General features: G+C 41.8%; 1 protein-coding gene across 2 annotated transcripts in view; it reads left to right on the forward strand.

Annotated features, from left to right (window-relative positions):
- The window catches only part of LOC126259168 (CDAN1-interacting nuclease 1), a 147,410-nt gene that overhangs the window by 69,665 nt on the left and 54,794 nt on the right, over positions 1 to 22,951 (forward strand). For both annotated transcript variants that reach the window (XM_049955734.1, XM_049955733.1), the window contains 2 exons: positions 1,946 to 2,025; positions 2,131 to 2,180. In XM_049955734.1, coding sequence (XP_049811691.1) covers positions 1,946 to 2,025; positions 2,131 to 2,180 — 130 coding nt within the window. The remainder of the gene's footprint in view (positions 1 to 1,945; positions 2,026 to 2,130; positions 2,181 to 22,951) is intronic.

Genomic DNA, 22,951 nt, shown 5'->3' on the forward strand with positions numbered 1-22,951 from the left:
TCAGTTAATTTTACTAAATGATTTCAGGAAAACACTACATTAGTCATACCTGTAGGTAACTGATGACCAAATGAAAATGGAAGACTAGCACTAATTAGAAGTTTACTTACTTAATGCACATGTGATTTCATTTATTTAAGATGTCTCACAGTCAGCAGTGAGATGACTAGACACACATTAATTGTATGTACCACTAACTTGTCTTGCAATATGAAAGTAATAGGTAAAGTATGTAAAATAGAGAAAGGCAGCCACTCGGATGTAGTGAACCATTGCGTGGTGCACAGAAACACATAACAGAAAACAGTAGTTAGATATTCCATCTCTGTCAGAAATCTGTGCATTGATGCTTGAAACTATTTGTGAATAACACAGTTGTGATGTAGTTTTGAAATAATCTTGCCTATAATATGCCCCTAAGACCCAGTGATGTAATAAACATCATGAACTGCCAGTTTAACTTAAGTGCCATACCTATAACAAGCATGACCTGCCTGCTATTGCGAATAAATTGCAGTACGGTATGGAGGTAAGCTTCCATACCAAGGGACTACATGATAGGATAAAGGTTGGAAGGCATTCGGAGCAATAGGAGTTTCCCCAGAGGTTGTGGAAATGTCACACTAGCATATGAAAAAGACAGCTTAGCTGTCTATAGGGATTCTGCTTTAGACTCAGCTTCCGACGTTGTCTCTGTGCCATTCTACCGTCAGGGCGGGACTTAAGAGTTTCACGGGACCTAGTTGCATAGGGTAGCGATGCCTCTGTGTTTTCTCAGCGTCTCAGTTATATTCTCAGTACCTCATAAGTTGCAGTTCATCATAATCCTTCCTTTGTACTTCCTATTTGGAGACATATTTCCTTTGAGTTCCCTGGTCTGAGATCTTTTCAGCTTGCAGCTCTAACTCCAGAGTACTACAAGTTGGAAGAGCCCCCTCTACTTCTAGAAACTTAACATCAAGCTCCCTCATTCCTGATCTGCTAACAGGAAATCACGGACGCGATGTAAAAACTTTTGGTGACAGATGTGGAGTGGGCATTAATTATTCACGCTTGGCTTCATTTGGCATAGGGTTGTTGCAAGTTAATTACAAGCCCACAGGGCTGTGGAATAGGTACAGACCATAGTATTTCTGAGAAAACTCAGCCCGAAGTTTAGACAAACTGACGGCTTAGATGAGGCGGGGAAAAGAAGTCTAGATGAGGCAGACATTGGGAGGCAAGGCGAGCAGAAGAAGAATGGACAGACTAGGGGTCTGCCAGCCGAGCGAGCTTGACCACATGACGATCTTGTTGACCATGGGTGTGAGGGCAAGAAGATGGGACAGTTGGACTGAGACCGTGAGGTATGGTGCACCACAGAAGGAGGAGGACTGAGTCAGCAGCACACGGCCATGAGTTACGAAGCACTGCAGTAGAAGGTGAGAAAGAGGTTCTTCAGAAAAATGCTACCTGATGAGCAGGAGGTATCTCTTAGTCAGCAAATGCACAGCAAAGAATGAAACAGCCATAAATAGTTTGATTTATCCTGTATTATAAGACTGGACAAATATATTACAATTGTGAATGTGTTTACACACATATTCAATAAAAATGTACTACATTCTACGCCAGGAACACAATGACCTGTATGGCAGCTCAACCTCCAAGTCATGGCTTCCTCATCTCTCCCTCACAGCAGCAAAGTGTGAAAGGGAGGGCGTGGTTGATTTCCTACCCACATGTGCTCTAATGGCCTTGATGCTAATGCTGCATTAAAAACCAGCCTTTATGCTTTTCATTTCCAGTTAACTGTAAAACTAGAGCTCCCATATATTTCATAGTCCCATTAATTTACTACAGACAATGAATAAAGTTGTTCTAGAACACAGTCCTCTGTTTTTATAGCTATGTGCTTCAAACTTTTGTTACGCATTTGTGAGTAACATAACACATCATATTTCAGCTTCGAAGAATACAATCACAAAACTGATGAGGGATACTACATTAATAAAAAACAAGGACCTAGCATATGAAGTATATTTGGTATGTTTATTTTCTAATTGATGTATTTTGATATGTCTTAATTTTCCCTTCACCATTTAACACTTCACCTCAGTTGTTAAGTTGATTTGTGCTTCCTCTTCTCAGTGCGTAATCCATGATGACCAGTATGGACCTGTCACAGACTGCATTAAACAGTAAGTACATAATTTTGCTGCCTGTTCATAATATCACCAATGAAGTCTAAACTTTCTTCTTGTTTGTTATGAAAATTTACTGTGAATATAGTTATCTATATTTCAAGGCAGTTTTTCAGAATGCTTTAGTGTTGGATTGATTAGTTATTTACGTGTTCCATGGGTCATAATGGTGATAATTTTATTATCAATTAAATTCTTTATGTCACTTGATAAGTGGTCAAGGTTTTTTATGGCCAAATACCTCACTCCATGCTGTGTCACTCTAAGGCTGAGTTTATGGATGATGTTAATCATTCCTCCGTGTAGTATTATATTTATAAATGATACTGTTGTGTTCAAACTGTAGTTGATTATTGACAACAAATTTCATAAAGGAGTGAACATGCTTTGAGGCTGTTGCCAATATGCCCGACTGTTTAAAGAGCGGTCGACAACAGTTTCTAGAGCGAACACCGCACACTATCGGCGCTTCAGACACTGTTTTCCTCATTGATGAGTTACCCAAGTGTATGATGCCATAAGACATTAGTAGCTGAAAATAAGAAAAATAAGTCAGCTTTTTTACATTTTAATGTCTAAAATTCTGTTTGAAGAAACTTTAGGGGACAGTATTTATTGATGACATTCCTTTCTAGTGTCCTTTATTTGCAGTTTTTGAGGCCACATGACGTTATTGTCATAAGCTAATGATGCCTAACCACATTGTTCAGAGGTCAGTGAAGTTTTCCAATTGTAGCACTGCTTGTGCAGTGTACTCAACAGGTAATAATGTTTTAGATGATAGAACAAGACTGCTGTTGTCTCATCCTACACTATTTTGTGTAAAAATCAAAACAAGATTTTGAAGTCCTAAAAGTGTGGAAATAATGTTCTCGTAAGTGAATGGTGTATTATTATGTTTAATGTAAATGTTATGTTAAATATAGCCAGGTATTCCACATACTGACGTCTTATTTTGCTTTGATGATAATTGTTTCAAGGACTGTTTAGGGATTATTTAGTTTGTGACCTGTGTAATATTTGGTTTTGAAACGTATAACATTACATTATTTGCTAGGAATTAGTTGCATTCTGTATTGTTAGTTGGGGCACTTGATCAGGGTGTTCATGTCATCACTGGAAAACAATGCCTGATTATTTTCTTTCATGTTTTAACTGCTCTTCACCTTTTGTTGCTGACTGTTGTGGCTTCTGGTTCTTGTTGGACTTCAGATCTGTGAGTTCTTGCATTACTATTAAGAATTGTTGCACCACATTTCAAATCACTGCTAAATAACTTGTGAGATTTCAGTAGTATTAATGTGATTTTTCTCTTCACAAAACATACATAATTTCATTTTCATGCATACCGTCTTGATCCTGTATATCATGACCCCAGTCAGTATAGTAAAGAATGACAGAGGTTATTTTTACATCTCTTTTCTGAACAATCTTCAATTGTTTCTCCTTATGCTTTGGAACTTAGCACATCTCTAAGGCAGGCTGGCGATCCGTGATATATTTATTTTCATGCCCGAACAGATATTTCCTCTTACAAAGTCACTGCAATCACCGTCCCGTGTTGAAAATGTAGGTCATCCTTCAGTAGAGCTCACCACAAGTAAATAGAAATAATAACCCTGCCTAATATTTGCACTTTCCTCTGTCATGTCTTATTTTGTCAGTAGTGTCATTTGCTGGTAAGATGATGTGGGATACACATCATCCAATAATGATAGGTTATCACCATAGGCCCTCAGTCAGAGTGCTCATGTCATCAGCAGAAAGCGTTGCTGCTCCTGCCTGTTTATTTCCTTACATGGAGTGACAGTGGCAGATTCACATACAGGCCCACTAGGCACAGGCCTAGGGGCAGCACCTTAAGGGGGGCGACATTTTTTGCTCTATACTCACTTTAACCTTTCATGTTTTAAAATAATTGCGCTTACAAATGACAAAATTTTTTTAATGTTGTTAAACAACTTGCTAGTTTAAATAAGCCTTAAGAACGAGATTTGACAATACAAGATATACAGCATATGAACACAAGGCTTTTTACTTTAAACACGGCACACAAGCACAAAGATTTTTCCTTTAAACACGGAGCAATGAACTGACCAACTCGGATTACTCGATGTAACTGTGCTATGAAAGAATAACAATGCAGAATAATTTAATTTCATTGTTGTCAGTTTCTCTGTTGTCAGTGAACAGTAGAAGCACACCTGCCGGCTGGAATTCGTTTCGTAAAGTAAACTGGACAATCCCTTTTTTGGCTACTGTTTCCACATCGCTGGAATTTTATCTGGGATGCAAATATGTTCTGAATATTCTTGACACTGTCTTTCTAATTTAAAAAGCAAATAAATTTTCCCATTTCTTGCAGTGAGGTGTGCTGGATCGACTCTTATCCCACTTATGAATAACAATGAAAAACGCAAATTGTCTGCAGCTCGTGGTCTTGTGATAGCGTTCTCGCTTCCCATGCATGGGGTCCCAGGTTCGATTCCTGGCAGGGTCAGGGATTTTCCCTGGAGATGACTCGGTGGTTTTGCGTCGTCTTCATCTTCATCGTCATCATCATTCATCCCCATTACAGTTGGAGGAAGGCAATGGCAAACCGGCTCCTCTGGGACGTTGCCTAGCATTGTCCCCCTACAACTCCTCGTAGTATGGGATATCATCATCATCATCATCATCATCATCATCACCATATACTGTTTAGTATGATTGGAATTGGATACAGTGTTTCTTTCTTTCCTTTTACAATTTTTTTTTCTTTTGTTTTGACTGTTGGTTGACAATTTTTTGAGTGCTGTAACATGAATAACAACAAAAAAAGAAAACGTGCAAAATTAAATGGGGCGGCATTTTGGAAATTATCGAAGGAAAGGCAAGAACGAGAAGCCAATGTTCTAAAAACACTTGGCAGAGTAGATAAATTTTTCACAAAAAATGTTGCTGGTTCGACTTGAAGTAGTATGAATGATATTTCTGGCAGTGCAGCTTTTGTAAAAGAAATAAATACAGACAAAACAAAAGTTAAAAATGCAGTAAAACAACTTGTTCATGATTTCGAGTTTCACGAAAAACTGAGTGTCGAGTCAGACATCAACAAAAGAAATAACCTCGTTAGTGATAATCCTGCAGAATGGTGTGTCAATTAATCAACGATTGACATTATCTTACAGCATGGCATTAATCAAAATTGTAATGGGATTTTTCTAATTCAAGAAGATCAATAGGCGATAAAACCAGATATTTGAACAAAAACGTATTTTACCATAAATTTTTAAATGGTGAATCAACTTCGCGTGATTTTCTAGTATACTCCTGTAGCACCAGTACTGTTTTTTGTGCACCATGTAAATTGTTCGGAGGTAAGGCTGTGATTGCTGCTAATGATATTGCAAATTGAAAAAATATTTCTAATATTTTATCTCATCATGACAATTCACTTGAACACAAAAATTCTGAGTTATCACTCTTAACAAGAAAAAAGTCACTTGGAACAATAGATAACTATTTCACGTCATATGTTGAGACAGAAAAAAATGTGCTGGCCCAGTGTGTTGAAAAGGTTGTTTGCAGTAGTGAAGGAGCTTACAAGTCATGAACTTGCCCTACATGCAAATGTTGAAAGATTCCGTTCATTACATAATGGTCAAATTATGATGTCTCTTGAACTTATAACTGAGTCTGATCCTTTTCTCGTAGAGCACATTGAACGATACAGAAATCCAGGGCAGGGACATACAAGTTATCTTTCTTCAAAAATCTGTGATGAAATAATAGAGCTTCTTTCTGAATGAATAAAAAGAATTATCATAAGTGAAATAAAACAGGCCAAATATTTCTCTATGATAGTAGATTCTACTGCGGACATTTCACATATTGATCAATTATCTTTCATATTAAGATATGTGAATGGGAATGGTGAACCTGTTGAATGTTTCCTTCTGTTTTTACCAAACCCGGGACACAAGTCCCTTAGCTGAGGCCATACTAAAAGTCCTGTCTACAAATTCCATTGATATTACTGATTGTAGAGGCCAGTCATATGACAAAGCAAACAATATGTGAGACCTACACTGGTTTGCAGGCACACATTAAAGAACGAAATCTGAAAGAGCATTGTGTGCCTTGTGCAGCACATTCTTTGAATTTAGTCGGCACCAGTGCTGCAAGCTGTTGTCGGGAAGCATGTTCATTTTTGAATGTAATGCAAAACCTATATAATTTTTTCTCTGCTTATGCACAGCGCTGGGATAAACTTCATTCTTTTATGAAACTAGGAAGAAAAATGTTGAAAAGTTTATCAAAAACACGTTGATCAGCAAGAGAGGAAGTGTGTGTAAGTCTACATGAAAACTGGAAGGGTGTTGTCAATGCCCTCACACATATTGCCAATAATACGTTTGAAAAACCACTTGTGCGAAATGAGGCCTCAGCTTAATTGAATCAACTTAGCAGACTAGAAATAGTATTCATGATGACAGTTTGGAAGGACATACTCCAGAGTTTTAACAGTGTAAATCTGAAATTGCAAAGTGTAAATATTGAAACTAAAATAGTGCATGAAATATATGAATCACTTGTAGAATTTATTGCATCTATTCGTGGCATGTTCGCCTATTATGAAAATAAATCCACGGAGATTGTGACTGATAGACTATGAATGCACCTATAAAAGATCACGAAAATGCAAACTTCATGATGACGAAGAAGCGGACTCTGAAGAAGTTTTTCTAACTGGAAGGGAAAAATTTAGAGTCTAAACATTTCTCCCTGTACTCGACAACTTGTATGTCGAATTAGTGAGGAGGAAGGAAAGCTATAGAACACTATTGGACTCCTTCACAGTTTTCAGTAACCTTAGAACAGTTCACATGATGATATTGCTGAACATGCAGTGATACGCCAAATGTCATATGCCACAGATTTAGAGACTTCCTCCCACAGTGAATGTGTACATTTTGCAGAACTTTTGAAATCTTCTGAGATTAGTGATATACCAGTCAAAAGGAGTAAATTTTTACGAAAAGAGAGGTTACAGTCTGTGTTTTCGAATGTTGACATTGCTCTTAGAATATTTCTATGTACGGCACTTACAAATTGTTCAGCAGAATGCTCATTTTTGGGTCTTAAAAGACTGAAATCATACCTACATTCTACATTGTCTGAGGAGAGATTGAATGCCTTATCCATTCTTCACATTGAAGCCGACCTCCCAACTGATAACTGTCTGAACTATAAAGATATGATCAGTGAGTTTTCTGCTGTCAAAGCCAGACACAAACTTTTCTGACTGGTGAGTTTGTTTGTTTTTTCATAATAGTTTTAAAAATTTAAGATTCTAATGCGATTTTTATTATAACTTAGAGCACATTCATTGGATTTACAAACTACATATTAGCTGTTTATTTTACAATTGTTGGTGACAAAACGTGGAACTAAATCTCATTTACATGCAGACTTGACCAAAAGCACCCGATAATACTAAACAATACTTGAATGACCCAGGCTGCTCAATGCTGTACAGTCAAGACATACCGATATTGTAGTATATTCCAACTGATGCATATTCTTGGCATCCGCTGAAATTTATAGTTGTCACAGAAATATGTTATCGGAGAGTGTGCTCAAATCAAAAAGTATTAATAAATAAAGTAGTTCAGTTGTGTTGATAACCATGTAAAAGCTTTGCTAATACCATTAGAAAGAGTTATGGTATGCAGTAGCTGCAATAAAAAACTGTTCAGCCTTAACATGGATTAAAGGTATTGTGTACACTTATTATGCAGCATTTAGCTACACAGACCCCAATGCTTTACACGTTAACTATTAGAATATAAAACAAATTTGATTTTTCCACACTAGCCTGTAAAATTATGTAATAGCAAATCCAGTTCCGTGTTTGTTCGTCTGTACTTAGTTATTAGTTTGTGCACTGAAATCTCTATATTTCATTTACATTTCTTACACTTCCCTATAGATTCATGTATTAATACCAAACCTTCCAACCTTTTTTTTTTTTAGTCTGCTACACATTCAAGTTACCCGATTGTAAAATGACAGTTCAATTTTAATTTTGAACACATCTCTGTAAAAGTAAGTATTAATTTCTAATGTATGACAGGTTCACTTCAATTTTTAGATCATAACACAACTTTTTCAATTTTCATTTTCAATGGTTTCAAGTAAAAGAACATATTAAAAGTGAATGTGTAACAAAAGTTCCTTGTCTCCTACATGCTCTGCCTTAATTTTTAGGCCAAAGTTATTTTCCTTGTGTTCATTTTTGTTGTCTTTCGACAGAAGAATGTGTTTACACAATGCAGTTTTAAGTTTGTTTTATCTGCTGCTGTACACCAAGTACAGTTCAGGAACCATATTACATTTTGATTGAATGCGACTAGACTGCCGATGTGTCCTTCAGAACAAAGAATAGCAGAGTATGGAAACAGCTCACAGCACCCCCACCCAAATAGGCAATTGTGAAGTGATCAGGTAATAGTTATTATTTAAAACTTTTTTTTGGGGGGGGGGGCATATAATATGGTGTGCCTAGGGGCACAAAATTTTTAAATCTGCCACTGTGGAGAGATCATTAAGACTGTTTTGAAACAATTATCACATCAGCCACTCTTAATTACACATTATACACTTCGCGAATGGAAGTGTTATTTGTAAATGAAAATCTGAAGATCTATCTCCATTGAGAATGACATACTCTGTTCTGTTTCCTAGAAACACTTCAGTGCAATCTCACAGCTACTCTGATATTCTGTATAAGGAACACAAACAGAAAGGAGCAAGTTCTTTTACATACTCTGTGTGGAATTGTTTTGGTATCTGATGGGGTTCCAGTTGTCATTCCTCTGTTGAGTAATTTCAGTTGCTTTTCTATCTCAAACTCTCTTATTTCAATATCTGTCAGTCTGATATTTCTGCGACGATGTAGAAGAGGAGCTCCAGTATGATATTCCTCATTCAAACAGTTTTGAAAAACAGGTGATCAATATTTTGATCTTCTCTGTGTCATCCTACATTTTGATGTCATTATGGTCACAATGTGTCTGGACAGATGCTTCAATCTGTTTGCTAATTTAATGTAAGACCAAAACAAAATTTCATAGGATTTTCTGTCAAGTCTGCAGAAAGAACTTGCTTCTAAATTAACTTAAAGCTTCAAGCATGGATCTCCACTAACTTTTGGTTTTGTTCAGTTTTTATTTGTCTCTGAGGCTTTACTTATGCTTAACTTTGCAGTGAATCTCACTTTGCTTTTGTTGCAGCTTTCAAAGACAGCTGTTGAACCACAGTGTGTCTTCCCCATCCCTCACAACTTTGCTCTGCATACCTGTCTAAAGCCTGTTGCACAAAGGGCATTCAAAAAGTTTTGCACAGTCGTCTCTAATTTTTTTATTTTTTACTGGAAGAGACTGAATTTTTTTGTGAACATACTGGCCCAATGTTCTTTCCATGATGTAAATGCAGTTTGGTAAAATTCTGGGGATTGACTTTTACACTATTGCTTGACACAGGAAATAAGGTATTCCTCACTATCAAATGTTTTACTGTGCAGGTGGGCCTTCAGACGACCAAGAAGGTAAAAATCAGATGGAGACAACTCTGGACTGTAGGGAGGATGAGGAACAATTTGCCAACCCATTTTCCTGATTTTCTCATGCGTCATAAGGGCTGTGGGGGTTTGGCATTGTCATGATGTAGTCTGATGAGCTGACCCTGAAGCTGTGGTCTGTGGGTCTTGATGGCACGTCGCATCTTGTCCAATGACAAACAGTAACGGTCCCGGTTTATTGTGGAGCCAGGTTCCAAAAAATCAATGAAAATGACACCACACTATTCCAGAAGAAGGGGGTCATCACCTTTTGGCCTGCAGTTCGTGAAAGTCTTGGTTTCTTCTTCTGAGGGGAACCCGGCTGACGCTACTCCGTGGATTGGGTTTTGCTCTCAGGTTTGGACAAAAACAACAGTCTTTCAACCTTGGTTAGTGACGCTGTCAAATCACTGTTTCCACTCTTCAGTAAATGTCTTCATGAGACCCTGGCACACATTCTTCCTCATCGTTTTCATTTCTCATGTCAATAATCTAGGCATCCAACGTGCACAGATTTTTCTGCGCTCTAGTGACTGTACCAGTGATACCACTCTACCCAATGACAAACGAGTCATTTTAGCAAGCTGTTGTGTCATCACACATCTGTAATTTTGGATGATTTGATCAATGGTTTCATTATTCACATCACTCACTGCTATCTGCCGTATCGTGGATTGTCCAGTAGAGAGTAATCATCTTCTTTAAACCTCTCCAACTATCGCTGGATACTACTTTGATCCACTGTGTCCTCCCCATAAACAGGGAGCAACTTCCTGTGAATCGATGTGTCAGAGTCATCGCCGGTCTTGAAGAGGAACTCCATCACCGATCGTTGTCGCAACCTGACATCTACTTCACAGACCATTATGGCTCACCTGTAAATAAAAGAAAATGCTATTATATACCAATTTATAGCTAAATGTTTCAAGTACATTCGCAAAAAATTTCATTCTCCTCCTGGAAGAAGAAGAAGAAGAAGAAGAAGAAGAAGATGAAGAAGAAGAAGAAGAAGGGAGACAACTGTGCAAAACTTTTTGAATGCCCTTTGTACAATACTCTTAAACTTTGTCAATTGATGCTCAGCATTGTTAATGCTGGAGATGAAATTTTCGTGTTGAGCACTCTGGTAATCTGAAATCTGTTTCTTGTCACTGTTGGTAAGCAGAAATGTCTTCTTAGTTTTCTTTATGTTCCTGTTTACAGCCATATTCAGTAATGGCCTTATGATTTATGATTTGCTGTTCTACACTCAGTGGAAAAGTTTGGGACTATTTGTCACAGGGATTTCTCAGTTGTTGTTTTCACAAGTTGGTTCTCTGATTAACTGCTCAAGATAATTTTCAGATAAAGTATTTTGAACAATTTCTCACAATTCCCTGTTCCTACTACCCACTCAATCAGTTGACTCTCCCAGTTTATAACTGGTAGTTTGAAATCTGCTGCTCATACTGTAACATTATCAGAAAATTTACACAAAAAGTTTCCTCTCAAATGTTCTGCTGCTACTGCTCTTGAGGCAGGGGGGGGGGGGGGGGGGGGGAGGGAGTCTACAAAAGCATCCAATTACATTGTCTGACCCTCCTTTCCCACTTATCTCCACCCAAATTATTTCATGTTTGGAAACTATACTTATGCCATTAGATGTGATCATATTCTTTAAAGCCATAAACACACCTCCACCACTGGTGTTCGACCTATCTGTGTGACAGACTTTTCAGGCAAAATTTAGAGTTTCATTGCTATTAACATCTGGCTTCAGCCAGCTTTCAATTATTAGTACTGTGTCTGGTATCCCAGCCAGGCACCTTTGAAGACCCACCTGATGATACGGACATTGGTGACAGCCCCTAAGTGGCACAACTGCAACTGCAGGTGCAGGTGCTGCAGTCACCGATGTGAGCTTTGCCATAAGCCACACTTGTCCGGCCAGCCTACCAGGGCTTGCGTCTGCCCAATAAAGCCAGTAGTGCAGCCCCTCTGTCTGTTAGTTGTGATTTCTCTGCAGAACTGTACAACTCTCGCTAGACATCGTTGTCTTAGCTGTGAATTCGCTACGTCTTAGTGTTCAATCTTGGTTTGCTGTTTGGATTTGTTATCTTGCCATACTGCCTATGTTGTCTGTTCACTTGTGTTGTCCACATGTTGTTCTCTGGAAACTTGCTGTTGATGCTCTCAGACTGTCGGCCAGCCACCTCTGGTTATGAAGTCATTCCCAGACTTATTTGATTCTGGTCACTATACTGTGCGAGCATTGCTACAGCTTATAAGCAAGACTAGTTCCAGTATCTTTCCATAGATGCTTCTGCAATTAACTAATGCTATATTAACATTTTCTATCTCTGATCAGCCATGACAAATGCTAGTCTCTTTAATTAATGGGGATAGTATTATTCCTTGTCTGAAATCAGAATGTATCTTATTGGGCCTGTGGAGCAATTTCTCTGTCCTAAAAAACCCACATATGCACAACACACACATTGCACTACTCCATACCTGGATCAGAATAATAAAGTGATTCATGTCCAGCTGTTCCCAGGGCTGCTACCATACCAACAGTCAGTCAAAGAACATGCTTGGCTGTGTCTCCTGCTTCATTCATCAGTGTCAAAGCTCTCTGTTAGTACAGGCAGCGGCTATTGTAGCCACTTGCAGATGGTGCTGGTGTCCTGTAACGTAAACAGTTGTTGTCCATTTCGTTGAGTGCCTTGTTTCTTGTGCGAGTTTATTTTGCACTGCAGAATTTATGAAGCCCGTAGTGGAAGTGTGCAAAAAAGTGTGGCTGCTAAACAGAAAGTTTGGCGATCTGCTCATTCTTTGTGTGGCCATACAGATGAATTTGTGTGCTCGGTGCAGGAATATTTCGAGAAGGAGGGGAAAGTGGTGCAACTCTATTTCCTCCAACAAAGGTAGTTAAAAGAACTGCAGATGCCTCAAAGATACACAGAAATATTGTCATCAAAATTTGCAAGGAGAAATATTGCACAGAAGGGGAATAAGCCTGGTTCATCCAAATTGCCGGTATCCGGTAAGAAGAGGACAGAACCACACATAACAAAATGGGATTCTTTTCAACAAAATGCTGTTCATTGCCACATATAAGGATACTATGAGAGGAAAGAACACCGACTATAGTAATGCAGTGAATTACTCTTTTAGAGGCAGAGTTACTTAGTGGCAGCAAAACGTCTTTGTTAATGGTTGTCAGAACCCTCGGTTTTTGGCATAAAAAATGAATGTATGGAAAATTATAATTGAGAGAAGTGACATCATAATGTGGTATTGGCGGCTTTTAAGAAGTATCGTTAAAGTGCCATTTGAAGACATTGTGTGGCTTGACAAAACATGGATAAATGCCGGTCATTCTGTCAGAAGAGACTGAACAAATGATAGTATGTGTGGAAGTTCTGCTGTTCCAATGGGGAAGGGTGCAAGAATTATTGTTTTGCATGCTGGATCTGCATGTGGTTTCATACCTGAACATCTCTTCATTTACAAATCGAAGAAAACAAATTACTACCTTGAGAAGATGAACTGTGATAGTTTTCTGAAGCAGTTCAGGGGGCAACTACTGAGAAAAATCACCTGTCTGTTATTGTAATGGTTAATGCTTCGTGGAATTTGTTTATTGAAGATAAAGCTCCAATGATGGCAATGAAAAAAGCCAATATTGTTGAATGTTTGAAATGCCACAACTTGAAAATTCAGGACTATTTGTTAGGCGGAACTGATGGAAATAGTAAAGAAAAGTAAACGACAATTTCAACAGTATGTTTTGGACAAAGTAGCTAAAGAACATGGCTACAGGGTTCTTAGGCTTCCAGCATACCACTGCCACTTTAATGCCTTTGACATGATTTGGGCATGGATGAAACATTACATGGCAAAAAATTACAAAAGCTTCACTGTGGCAGAAATTTAAAAACTGTTAGGGGACTCAGTGGCACAAATAACATCAGATAAGTGGAGTCATGTTGTATGCCACACAGAAATGGTTGTTAAAGAAGCATGGAAAAGCGAAATGAGTTTAGGGAGTAGTATTGAAAATATAACCTTGGGCAATACCAGTGACTTGTCCATGGAACAGAGCTCAAATGACAAGGATATTGAGGATGAAAGTGGTTCTGAACTAAATAGCATTTATCATATGCCTTAAATAACCCCCCACTCTAACCCAGTCCACCCCACCTCACCCCCGGGGCTCACAGCTCTTTCGGGAGTATGTGCTTGTCTACCACAGGGCCCCAGCATTACTTCCTTTCCGAGCTGTGAGCTTATACTTCCACCATCCCTTATCCCCCTCTGCCTTTCCATCGGATGGTTTTCTTGGTGGACGTGGTTTATGATTTGGGATCAAGTTTCCACTTCTGTCATTTTCTAAGACTTTTCATTAAATAAATACATGGTCCTCATTATTAGGTTTGACTTGCCTCCAGTTTTCAAAATTCTTCACAAGTGCGGATCGTACAGGGAAGATCGCTCAATACGGTGTATGCTCCACCTTTGTGCCTTTCCACCTTCGCACCCTTCCCTTTACTGAGGTAATATACCCAAAACCCAACACGGTAACCATTCCATTGTGGAGGAATCGTGAAGTAGCTGCATGGTGGTAGCCCCCATACCACACAGGGATTGCACTGTCAATGCCTGAGCTGAAAACTCCCCATGTATGCCAAGGAGTATGTGCCTGTTATGACTTGGCCATGGGGACTGTGAGCAATGGGTTACTGGCCAGGTAGCCACTGATAAGGCTGTGAAGCATCCATGGGGAGAGCCCCCATTTGGAGTGGGTGGCACCATGGCAGATGAGCTGCAAATGAAGCAGATGAAGTCATCTCCCACTGGTGGCCATATGGCCCCAGTGATCTGTGTGGAAGGGAAGTCCTTGTTTAATGGAGATAGATACTACTCTGAAATGTTCCCTTCCCTGGCTACGCCATGGGAGGAACATAGGGCTAAGTGGCAAGCAGAGAAATACTCCCCACAATACTTGGTTTGCACAAGGACTGATAGGAATTCTTTCTTGGCCAAAAAGCACTTATTCTTTAAGAACATAGAAGACAAGTTTGGGGAAGAGGCAGCCATCTCTAAAATGAAATGTGTATCAATTTTGATCAGAACAGCATCCCCTGCCTGGTCACAGGTGCTGCTCACTTGTAACAAGTTGGATGACGTACTGGTTACTGTCGCTCTCCATAGTAGTCTAAATACAGTTCAGGGCACTGTTTTTCACCAAGACTTGCTATTGCAATCTGGTGATGAGCTATGTGCCAACTTGGAGCAACAAGGTGTACACATTGTCCATCACATCCATAGGGGGGACCAAGGACAACAGGGTTGCTACTGGTGCCTTCATCTTGGTCTTTTGAGGGTGATTCATTGCCTGAAAAGATTAAGGTGATGTGAAACAATATGTTTTCCCCCCTATGCGGTGCTTCAAATGTCTGAAATTTGGGCACATACCTTCACATTTGCTATGCTAGCCCCATCTGTAGAGATTGCAGAAGACTGCTGCATGTGAACGTTCCTTGTGCCGCTCCCCCCATCTGCATTAACTGTGGAAAGCACAATTCTCTCTGCTCGGCAGATTGCGCCGTTTTCCAGAAAGAGAACAAAATACAAGAATAAAAGACTCTGGACAAATTAATGGACCAAGAGGCCAAGAATATTTATGAGCTGTTGCACTCAGCATGTATAACAGCGTCATATGCTACAGCTGTGATGGTGTCGACCCCTTTGGTGATGGAGCTCCTGCCTGTTACACATTCTAGAGTGGGCCCGCAGAACTGCTCCATGAAGCCTGCTCACCTGATGGTTGGGGCTCTCCTCTTGCTGCTTCCCCAACACCTACTTTGGGATCATTGGCTTCCTACCACCAGGGACATCAGTCACCATCTCCCAGCTGGAGACAAATCACCTTGCTCCAGCTTCTCTTGCCAGGAAGTGGTCCCTCAGGACACTTCCTTCCAAGGCTTCCGCAGATGTACAAATGGACACCAGCCAGTGGCTGAAGGAGCCACAAGCTGCTGTTTGCAAGGCTTTGTGATTATGATCATTACCTGAAATTGATTCAGAGAAGCCCTTGCAGTCACCAAAAGATAAGAAGAATAAGATTCTGGTGGCCTCCAGGCCACCAAATCGTGCCTGTTCCACTCCTGTGGCTAAGGTAGAGATTCCAGTGGTCCCTAAGATCCTGGGTTGCACCACGCAACGGAACCCAGAATCAATATGTGTTGATGACTTAACCGCTAAGCCAGTGGCGGCAGGTGATCGTAGAGCATATCCTGGCTCCTTGGTCCCTTCCTGGCCTCACAGAATGTGGACATTATTCTACAGTGGAATTGTTATGGTTTTTTCCACCACCTAGCTGAGGTACGACATTTTTAAAGCACTTCTCCTGCCTTATGCAGTGCCATTCAGGTGACTTGCTGTGCAGCTCTTCGTGGGTACTTGGGGATATTATGAGAATAATGCTACCTACAACAGGACATTGTGAAGTGTTTGCACATGTATTTTGGACATGGTACATAATGAACTTGTGCCTCGTAGTACACCTTTGAAGGCTGTGGCTGTTTGGATAAGGGCATTTCAGTATATTACTGTCTGCTGTATTTACCTAATTTCTGATGGTGAAGTGTCTCAGAACATATTGTTGGCTTTGGTTTCTCAGCTCTCCCCCCCCCACCCCCACCCCCCACCCCACCCCACCCCACCCCACCCCACCCCACCCCACCCCACCCCACCCCACCCCCTCTTTTTCCTAATATTCGGTGATTTCAATGCCCATAACCCTTTGTGGAATGGAACCATGATTATTGGCTGTGGTCAAGACCTCAAAAACTTACTGGCACAACCTGACTGTGTCTCTTGAAACTGGTGCCCCCTGCAAGCTTCAGTGTGGTGCACAGAACTTTCTCAGTCATTGACCTTTCCATCTGCAGCCCTTGTGTTCTCCTATCTATCCACTGGAGGGCCCATGATGACCATGTAGTAGTGACCACTTCCCAATCTTCTTGTCTCTCCCTCAGTATCACTGCCCTCGATGCCTACCCAGATAGGCTCTTAGCATTGTTGACTACGGTACTTTCATCTTTGCTGTTTCCCTCGGCTCCCTGCCGCATGGAGATACCGATGAGGCAATCCAGGATACTAATACAGCCATTCTTTTGTCAGCTGATTTAGCGATCCCTTGTTCCTCGGCCCTGCCTCAATGTAAGACAGTACCTTGGTGGTCAACAGAAATTGCTCTCCAATGCCATAAGTGGCACCCATCAATGGAGCACCTCACTGCCTTTAATCTGCTCCGTGCCTGGGTCCAGCACCTAATAAAATGAATGGAAGCGAGAATGCTGGGAACAGTACATTTCAACCATCGGACCACGTAACTCTCTGTTGCAGGTTATGGCTAGGATCAGATGTCTCTACAGATACCAGACACATGTGGTTGTACCTGGAATTATCTTGAATGACACTGTCTCAGATGCCATCACTGAACGTTTAGCTCTGCATAATGCTCAAGCCTCAGTGTCGGAGAATTGTCGACCTGCCTTTTGTGTTCTAAAACAGTGGGTGGACTGAAAACAATTATCTTATACTACATGCACCAGCAGCCATATATTGCTCCATTTAGTAAGTGGTAGTTTATCATTGTCTTAGCCCACTGCTCTGATACAGCCTCAGGGCCAGACCACATCTACAACCAAATAATCAAGCACCTATCGATGGATTGTCAGCATCATATCCTTGCCATCTTTAACTTCATCTGGAGTGAGCATGAGTTCCCATCACAGTGGCGAGAAGGAATCATCATCCTATTACTGAAACTGTGTAAGCACCTCCTAGAGATGGATAGTTATCGCTCAGTTAGTCCCAGCAGCGCTCTGTGTAAGTTGTTTGAATACATGGTGAGCCAGTGACTGTGTCAGCTCCTTGAGGCTTGGATTCTTCTGGCTCTGTCCCAGGGTGTTTTTTGTCAATTTGGCTTACTTTGAGTCTGCCAGCCTAACAGCTCTTGCCTGATGTCAACACCCTATAGCCACCTTCTTCGACCTGCAAAAGGTTTATGAGACTATATGGTGACTCCACATCCTCACTGCCTTAAAACGAGTGGGATCTCAGGGGTCCACTTGTGATTTTCATCCAGAACTTCTTGTTACACCATACTATTTGGATTCAAGTTGGTGCTTTCCAAAGTACCTCTGTACATCCAAGAGAATGGGGCCCTGCAGGGCACTGTACTGAGTGTCCCTCTCTTTCTAGTAGCCATCAATGGTCTAGCAGCAGTTGTGGAGTCATCAGTGTCACTCTCCTTGTATGCTGATGACTTTTGGCTCTACTTTTGCTTCTCTAGAGTGAGTGTCGCTAAACGTTGACTGCAAGGCGCCATACAATAAGTGCAGTTATGGGTCCTCACCAGTGGCTTTCAGTTTTCAGCTGCTAAGACTCGCATTTTGCACTTCTGTCTATGTTTTACCTTTTGCCACAACAAGAACTTTACCTTGATGACCAGTTACTCAATTTAGTGGAGACATATAACTTTTTAGGACTCGTTTTCGATGCTTGGTTGATATGGATTCACCAGCTTGAGCAAAAGTGCAGGCTGCACATTAATTCACTTCACTACCTGAATAACATCAGCTGGCATACAGATTGCTCTACCCTTCCCTGATACAGCCCCATATTGATTATGGTAGTCTGGCATACGGTTTGGCATTGCCTTCAGCATTGGGGATACTTGATCCGATACACCACTGCAGGGTTTGACTTGCGACAGGAGCCTTTCAAACTAGCCCTGTGAACAGCTTACTCATAGAGGCTGGGATTCTCCATTGCAGATCATGCACCAACAACAGCTTGTCAAGTAGGCTACACATGTTCGCAGCACCTCTAAGTCCTGAACTAACATCTCCTGTTTCCAGACACGGATATCCATATCCTGCAAAGGTGACCCAGATAAGGATTATGATCACAGTCTGCATCCAGTCCCTCCTCTCTGAACTCCAGTTGGCCCCTCAACCATTTCTCCTCTGTGCCCACTCACATACACCTCCATGGTGCATCCCTTGGCCACAGCTTTGTCTTGGCCTATCACAAGGTCTGAAAGAATCGGTTCAGCTCGAGGCCCCCTGCGACCAATTTCTCTCCATCCTTGGCGCATCCTGGGGTTCAGATGTAGTCTATACTGATGGCTCAATGGTTGCTGGTCACATAGGCTCTGCTTATACTCATGCGGGACATTCTGAACTATGCTCTGTGCCGGGTGGCTGTAATGTTTCCACTGCAGAGTTGGTAGCCATCTCTAGTGTTCTTAAGAATATCCATTCCTGCACTGGTGAGTCTTTTCTCATCTGCAGCGACTCCTTGAGCAGTTTACAAGCTTTTGATCAGTGTTTCTCTCGCCATCCCTTGGTCATACCTATCCAGAATTCCTTGAACAATGTGGATGTTCAGTGACCTTTATCTGGATCCCAGGCCATGTTGGGATTCTGGGGAATGGACTTGCTGATAGCTTAGCCAAACTGGCTACCAGACTTTTGAGATCAGTATTCTGGAAACAGACCTCCAGTTGATATTACACCATCAAGTTTTAGAGAAATGTATTACGGAATGGCTCACTCTGACTTCACCAAACAAACGACGGGTGATAAAGGATACTGGATACTGTGTATCTGTGGAGGTCCTCCAAACAGGTCTGTCACAAGGACTCTGCTGTCCTTTGCCGTCTTCGCATCGGTCATACTTGGCTGACTCATGGATCCACCCCACTGTCATTGTGGTTCCCATTTGACAGTGCTCCACATTTTGCTGGATTGTCCCAACCTAGCCACCCTGAGGCAGAGTCTCAATCTACCTGACTCACTGTTGCTGGTATAAAGAGACGATGCCTCAGCAGCTGACTTAGTTTTATGTTTTATTTGTGTAGGGGGCTTTTACCACTCTCTTTAAGGGAGGGCCACTTAACCTTATGGGCTCTGTGAGTGGTTTGCAGAATGCTCTGTTGCCTTCTCTGCCCAGACCAAGCTGCGGCTGTCTGGGCCTGGTGGTCCACCCTGGCCCTCACCCTACCTTTCTTTTACTCTTCCCTCCCCTCTCTTGTGTGGTGTGTTTGACTTGTTCATCTTTTGTCTGCCTGTGATTCTCTTGCACTGTCAGTGTTGCTAGTCTTGCCTAGGCAATTTCTGAGTGGAGCCCCTCTAATAAGTGGTGGTGGTGGTCAGGGGGAGGGGAGGGGGGAGACGTGTGGTACTCCTCATTGCTTTCTTCTTTTGGGAGCTTCCGGCTTGCTATGCCCCCATTTCTTATTTTTTGTCTCTTATCTAGCCTTTGCTGACCTTTGTAATACCTTGGGGTTTTCTTCCCCTGGGTTTTACGTGGTATGCCATCTCTGATCTAAAGTCACCTAGATCTCTCTGTTCGAAGAAAATAGGGACTGATGACCTAGTACTTTGGTCCCTTTAATCATCCAACCAACCAATGTGATGTATTATGTTCTACCTTTGTGCCTTTCCACCTTAGCATCTTTTGTTATAAGGTAGTATGCCCAAAACCCAGCATGGTGGTCATCCCCTTATAAGGAGGACCATCAAATATGTGCATGATGGTAGCTCCCTGACGATTCAGGGATTGCACTGTTGGTGTCTGAGTTGGAAAATCCCCACGTATACCGAGGAGTATGTGCCTATCATGACCGGGGCCGGGGACTCTCAGCAGTAGATTACAGGCCAAGTAACTGTTACTGAGACTGGGTGGCACCCATTGGGAAAGCCCCCATTTGGCGTGGCCATGGCAGATGGCTTGCATATGAAGCAGATGAAGCTGTCTCCTGCTGGAGCCATACGACCTCATCAGTCTCTTCAGAAGGAAGGAACTCATTCAACGCAGAGAGATACAACTCAAAAATGTTTCCTTCCCTGGCTACACCGTGGGAGGAATATAGGGTTAAGCGACAAGCAGAGAAATACTCACCCCAGTACCTGGTTTGTACAAGAATTGATCGGGATTCTTTTTCAACCACAAAGCCTTTATTTATTGTAGAGAACATAGGAGATAAGTTAGGGAATGTTGTAGCTGTCTCCAAAATGATTTTTGATTAAAATAGCCCAGTAACGGGCATTGCTTGGCTATGGCAAGCTGGGCGACATTCCGGTTACTCTCATTCCCAATAATAGTTATGGTTCAGGGCATCATTTTCCATTGTGACCTCCTCTTTCAGTCTGATGATGAGCTATGTACCAACTTGGAGGGATAGGGTGTACACCATACAGTTGCTACCAGGGCCTTCATCTTGGCCTCTGAGGTCTATTTGTTTCATGGAAAGGTCATGGTGATGGTATGATGATCTGACACGAAACCGTGTGTAACCCCCCCCCCCCCTCCACACACACACACACACACACACACACACACACACAATGCTCTCTATGCAGCACTTTAAATGCATGAAATCAGGGTAAATGTCTTTGTGTTGTGCTGTCACTCTGTAGGATTGTGGACAACTTTTACATGTGAACAATCCTTGTTCTCCTCCCCCGTCTGTGTCAGCTGTGGAAAGCACCATTCTCCCTGCTCTCTAAACTGCACCATCATTCAGAGAGAGAGAAACAGGAATAGAAGACTCTGGCCAGACTAACATACCAAGAGGCCCAGAAAAAGAATGAGCATCTACATCCTACATGCAGGGCAATGACGTAGGCTACAGCAACAACTGCGTTGCCCTTTCTTACGACAGTACTCTCGCCCAGTATGCCTCTTACAGCAAGCCTACAAGGCCACTCAAATAACCCTTCTCCGCCTTCTTACACCAGAAATGAGTCCCTCAGGACCTGATTCAGCCAGTGGCTGAAGGAGCCACGGGCTGTTTGTCATAGGGTTCTGCAGTCTCCTTCACTCTCTGAAACTAATTTAGAGAAGCCATCTCAGTCATCTAAGCCCCTAAGGAGAAAGAAGATAAAAAGAAGTCTTTCAAGAAGAAAGAGAATTTGGTGGCCCCACCGCCACCAGATCCCTCCCGCATGTTCCTCTTCTGTGGCCGAGGCAGAGATCATAGTGGCTCCTGAGGCCCAGATTGTACCACAGACGTGTCTCAGAACCTACATGTGTTGATACCATAACCTCTCAATTGGTGGCGCCAGATGATTGTGGGGAATAACCTACCTCCTTGGCCACTTCACACCCTGACAGTATACTGACAACATGATTTTCCAGTGGAATTGTAGTGTTTTCTTCCACCACCTGGCTGAAGTATGACATCTCTTAAGCACCTTTCCTGCTTTCAGTATTGTCCTTCAGGAAACTTTGTTTCTGGCAACATGGACACTTACGGCTACCGAGGCTATTTTACAAATTGCACAGACTATGATAGTGTGTCGGGTGGATTTTCACATACTTCTGCACCCTGTATGTAGCGAATCTGTGCCTCTTGATACATCTCTGGAGACTGTGGCTGTTCGGGTAAGGGCATGTCTGTATTTTACCATGTGACAATAAATTCTGGATAAATCTGAACCAGTCCCCACCAACCGCACTCATGTAAGGTAGTGAGAATGTAGTGTATCCATGTGGTGCATAAGCCTTTTGAAGTCAAAGAAGACAGCAATAAAATGTTGATGCTGGTCAAAAGCTGTCGGATGACAGACTCCGGGCAAACCATGATGTCAGCAGTGGAATGGAGTTGGTGGAAACCATCCTGTGGCAGAGCCAGAGGACACCGAGACTTAAGGAGCCAACACAGCTACCAGATCACCATGCATTTGAGCAGCTTGCAGAGAACATCAGTGAGATTAATTGGGTGACAGTTGTCCATCTCTAGGGGTTTCTTACCCAGTTTCAGTACCGGGATGATGACGCTTTCCTGCCATTGAGATGGGAATGCATCCTCACTCCAGGTACAGTTGTAGATGGTAGGGAGATGACGCTGACAATCCATCAATGTGTGACTGAGCATTTGGTTTATCTCCCTCCCAATGGTGAAGTGTCTCAGAACATATTGTCTGCATTGGTTTCTCAGCTTCCCAACCTTTCCTAATCTTGGGTGACTTAAATGCCTGTAATACTTTGTGGGGTGGAACCATGATCGCTGGCTGTAGTAAAGACATCAAAAACTTACTGGCAGATTTTGACCTTTGTCTCTTGATACTGGTGCCCCTGCACACATCAGTGATGCGCATGT

This window comes from Schistocerca nitens, chromosome 5, assembly GCF_023898315.1.
Source record: "Schistocerca nitens isolate TAMUIC-IGC-003100 chromosome 5, iqSchNite1.1, whole genome shotgun sequence".
Lineage (NCBI taxonomy): Eukaryota > Metazoa > Arthropoda > Insecta > Orthoptera > Acrididae > Schistocerca > Schistocerca nitens.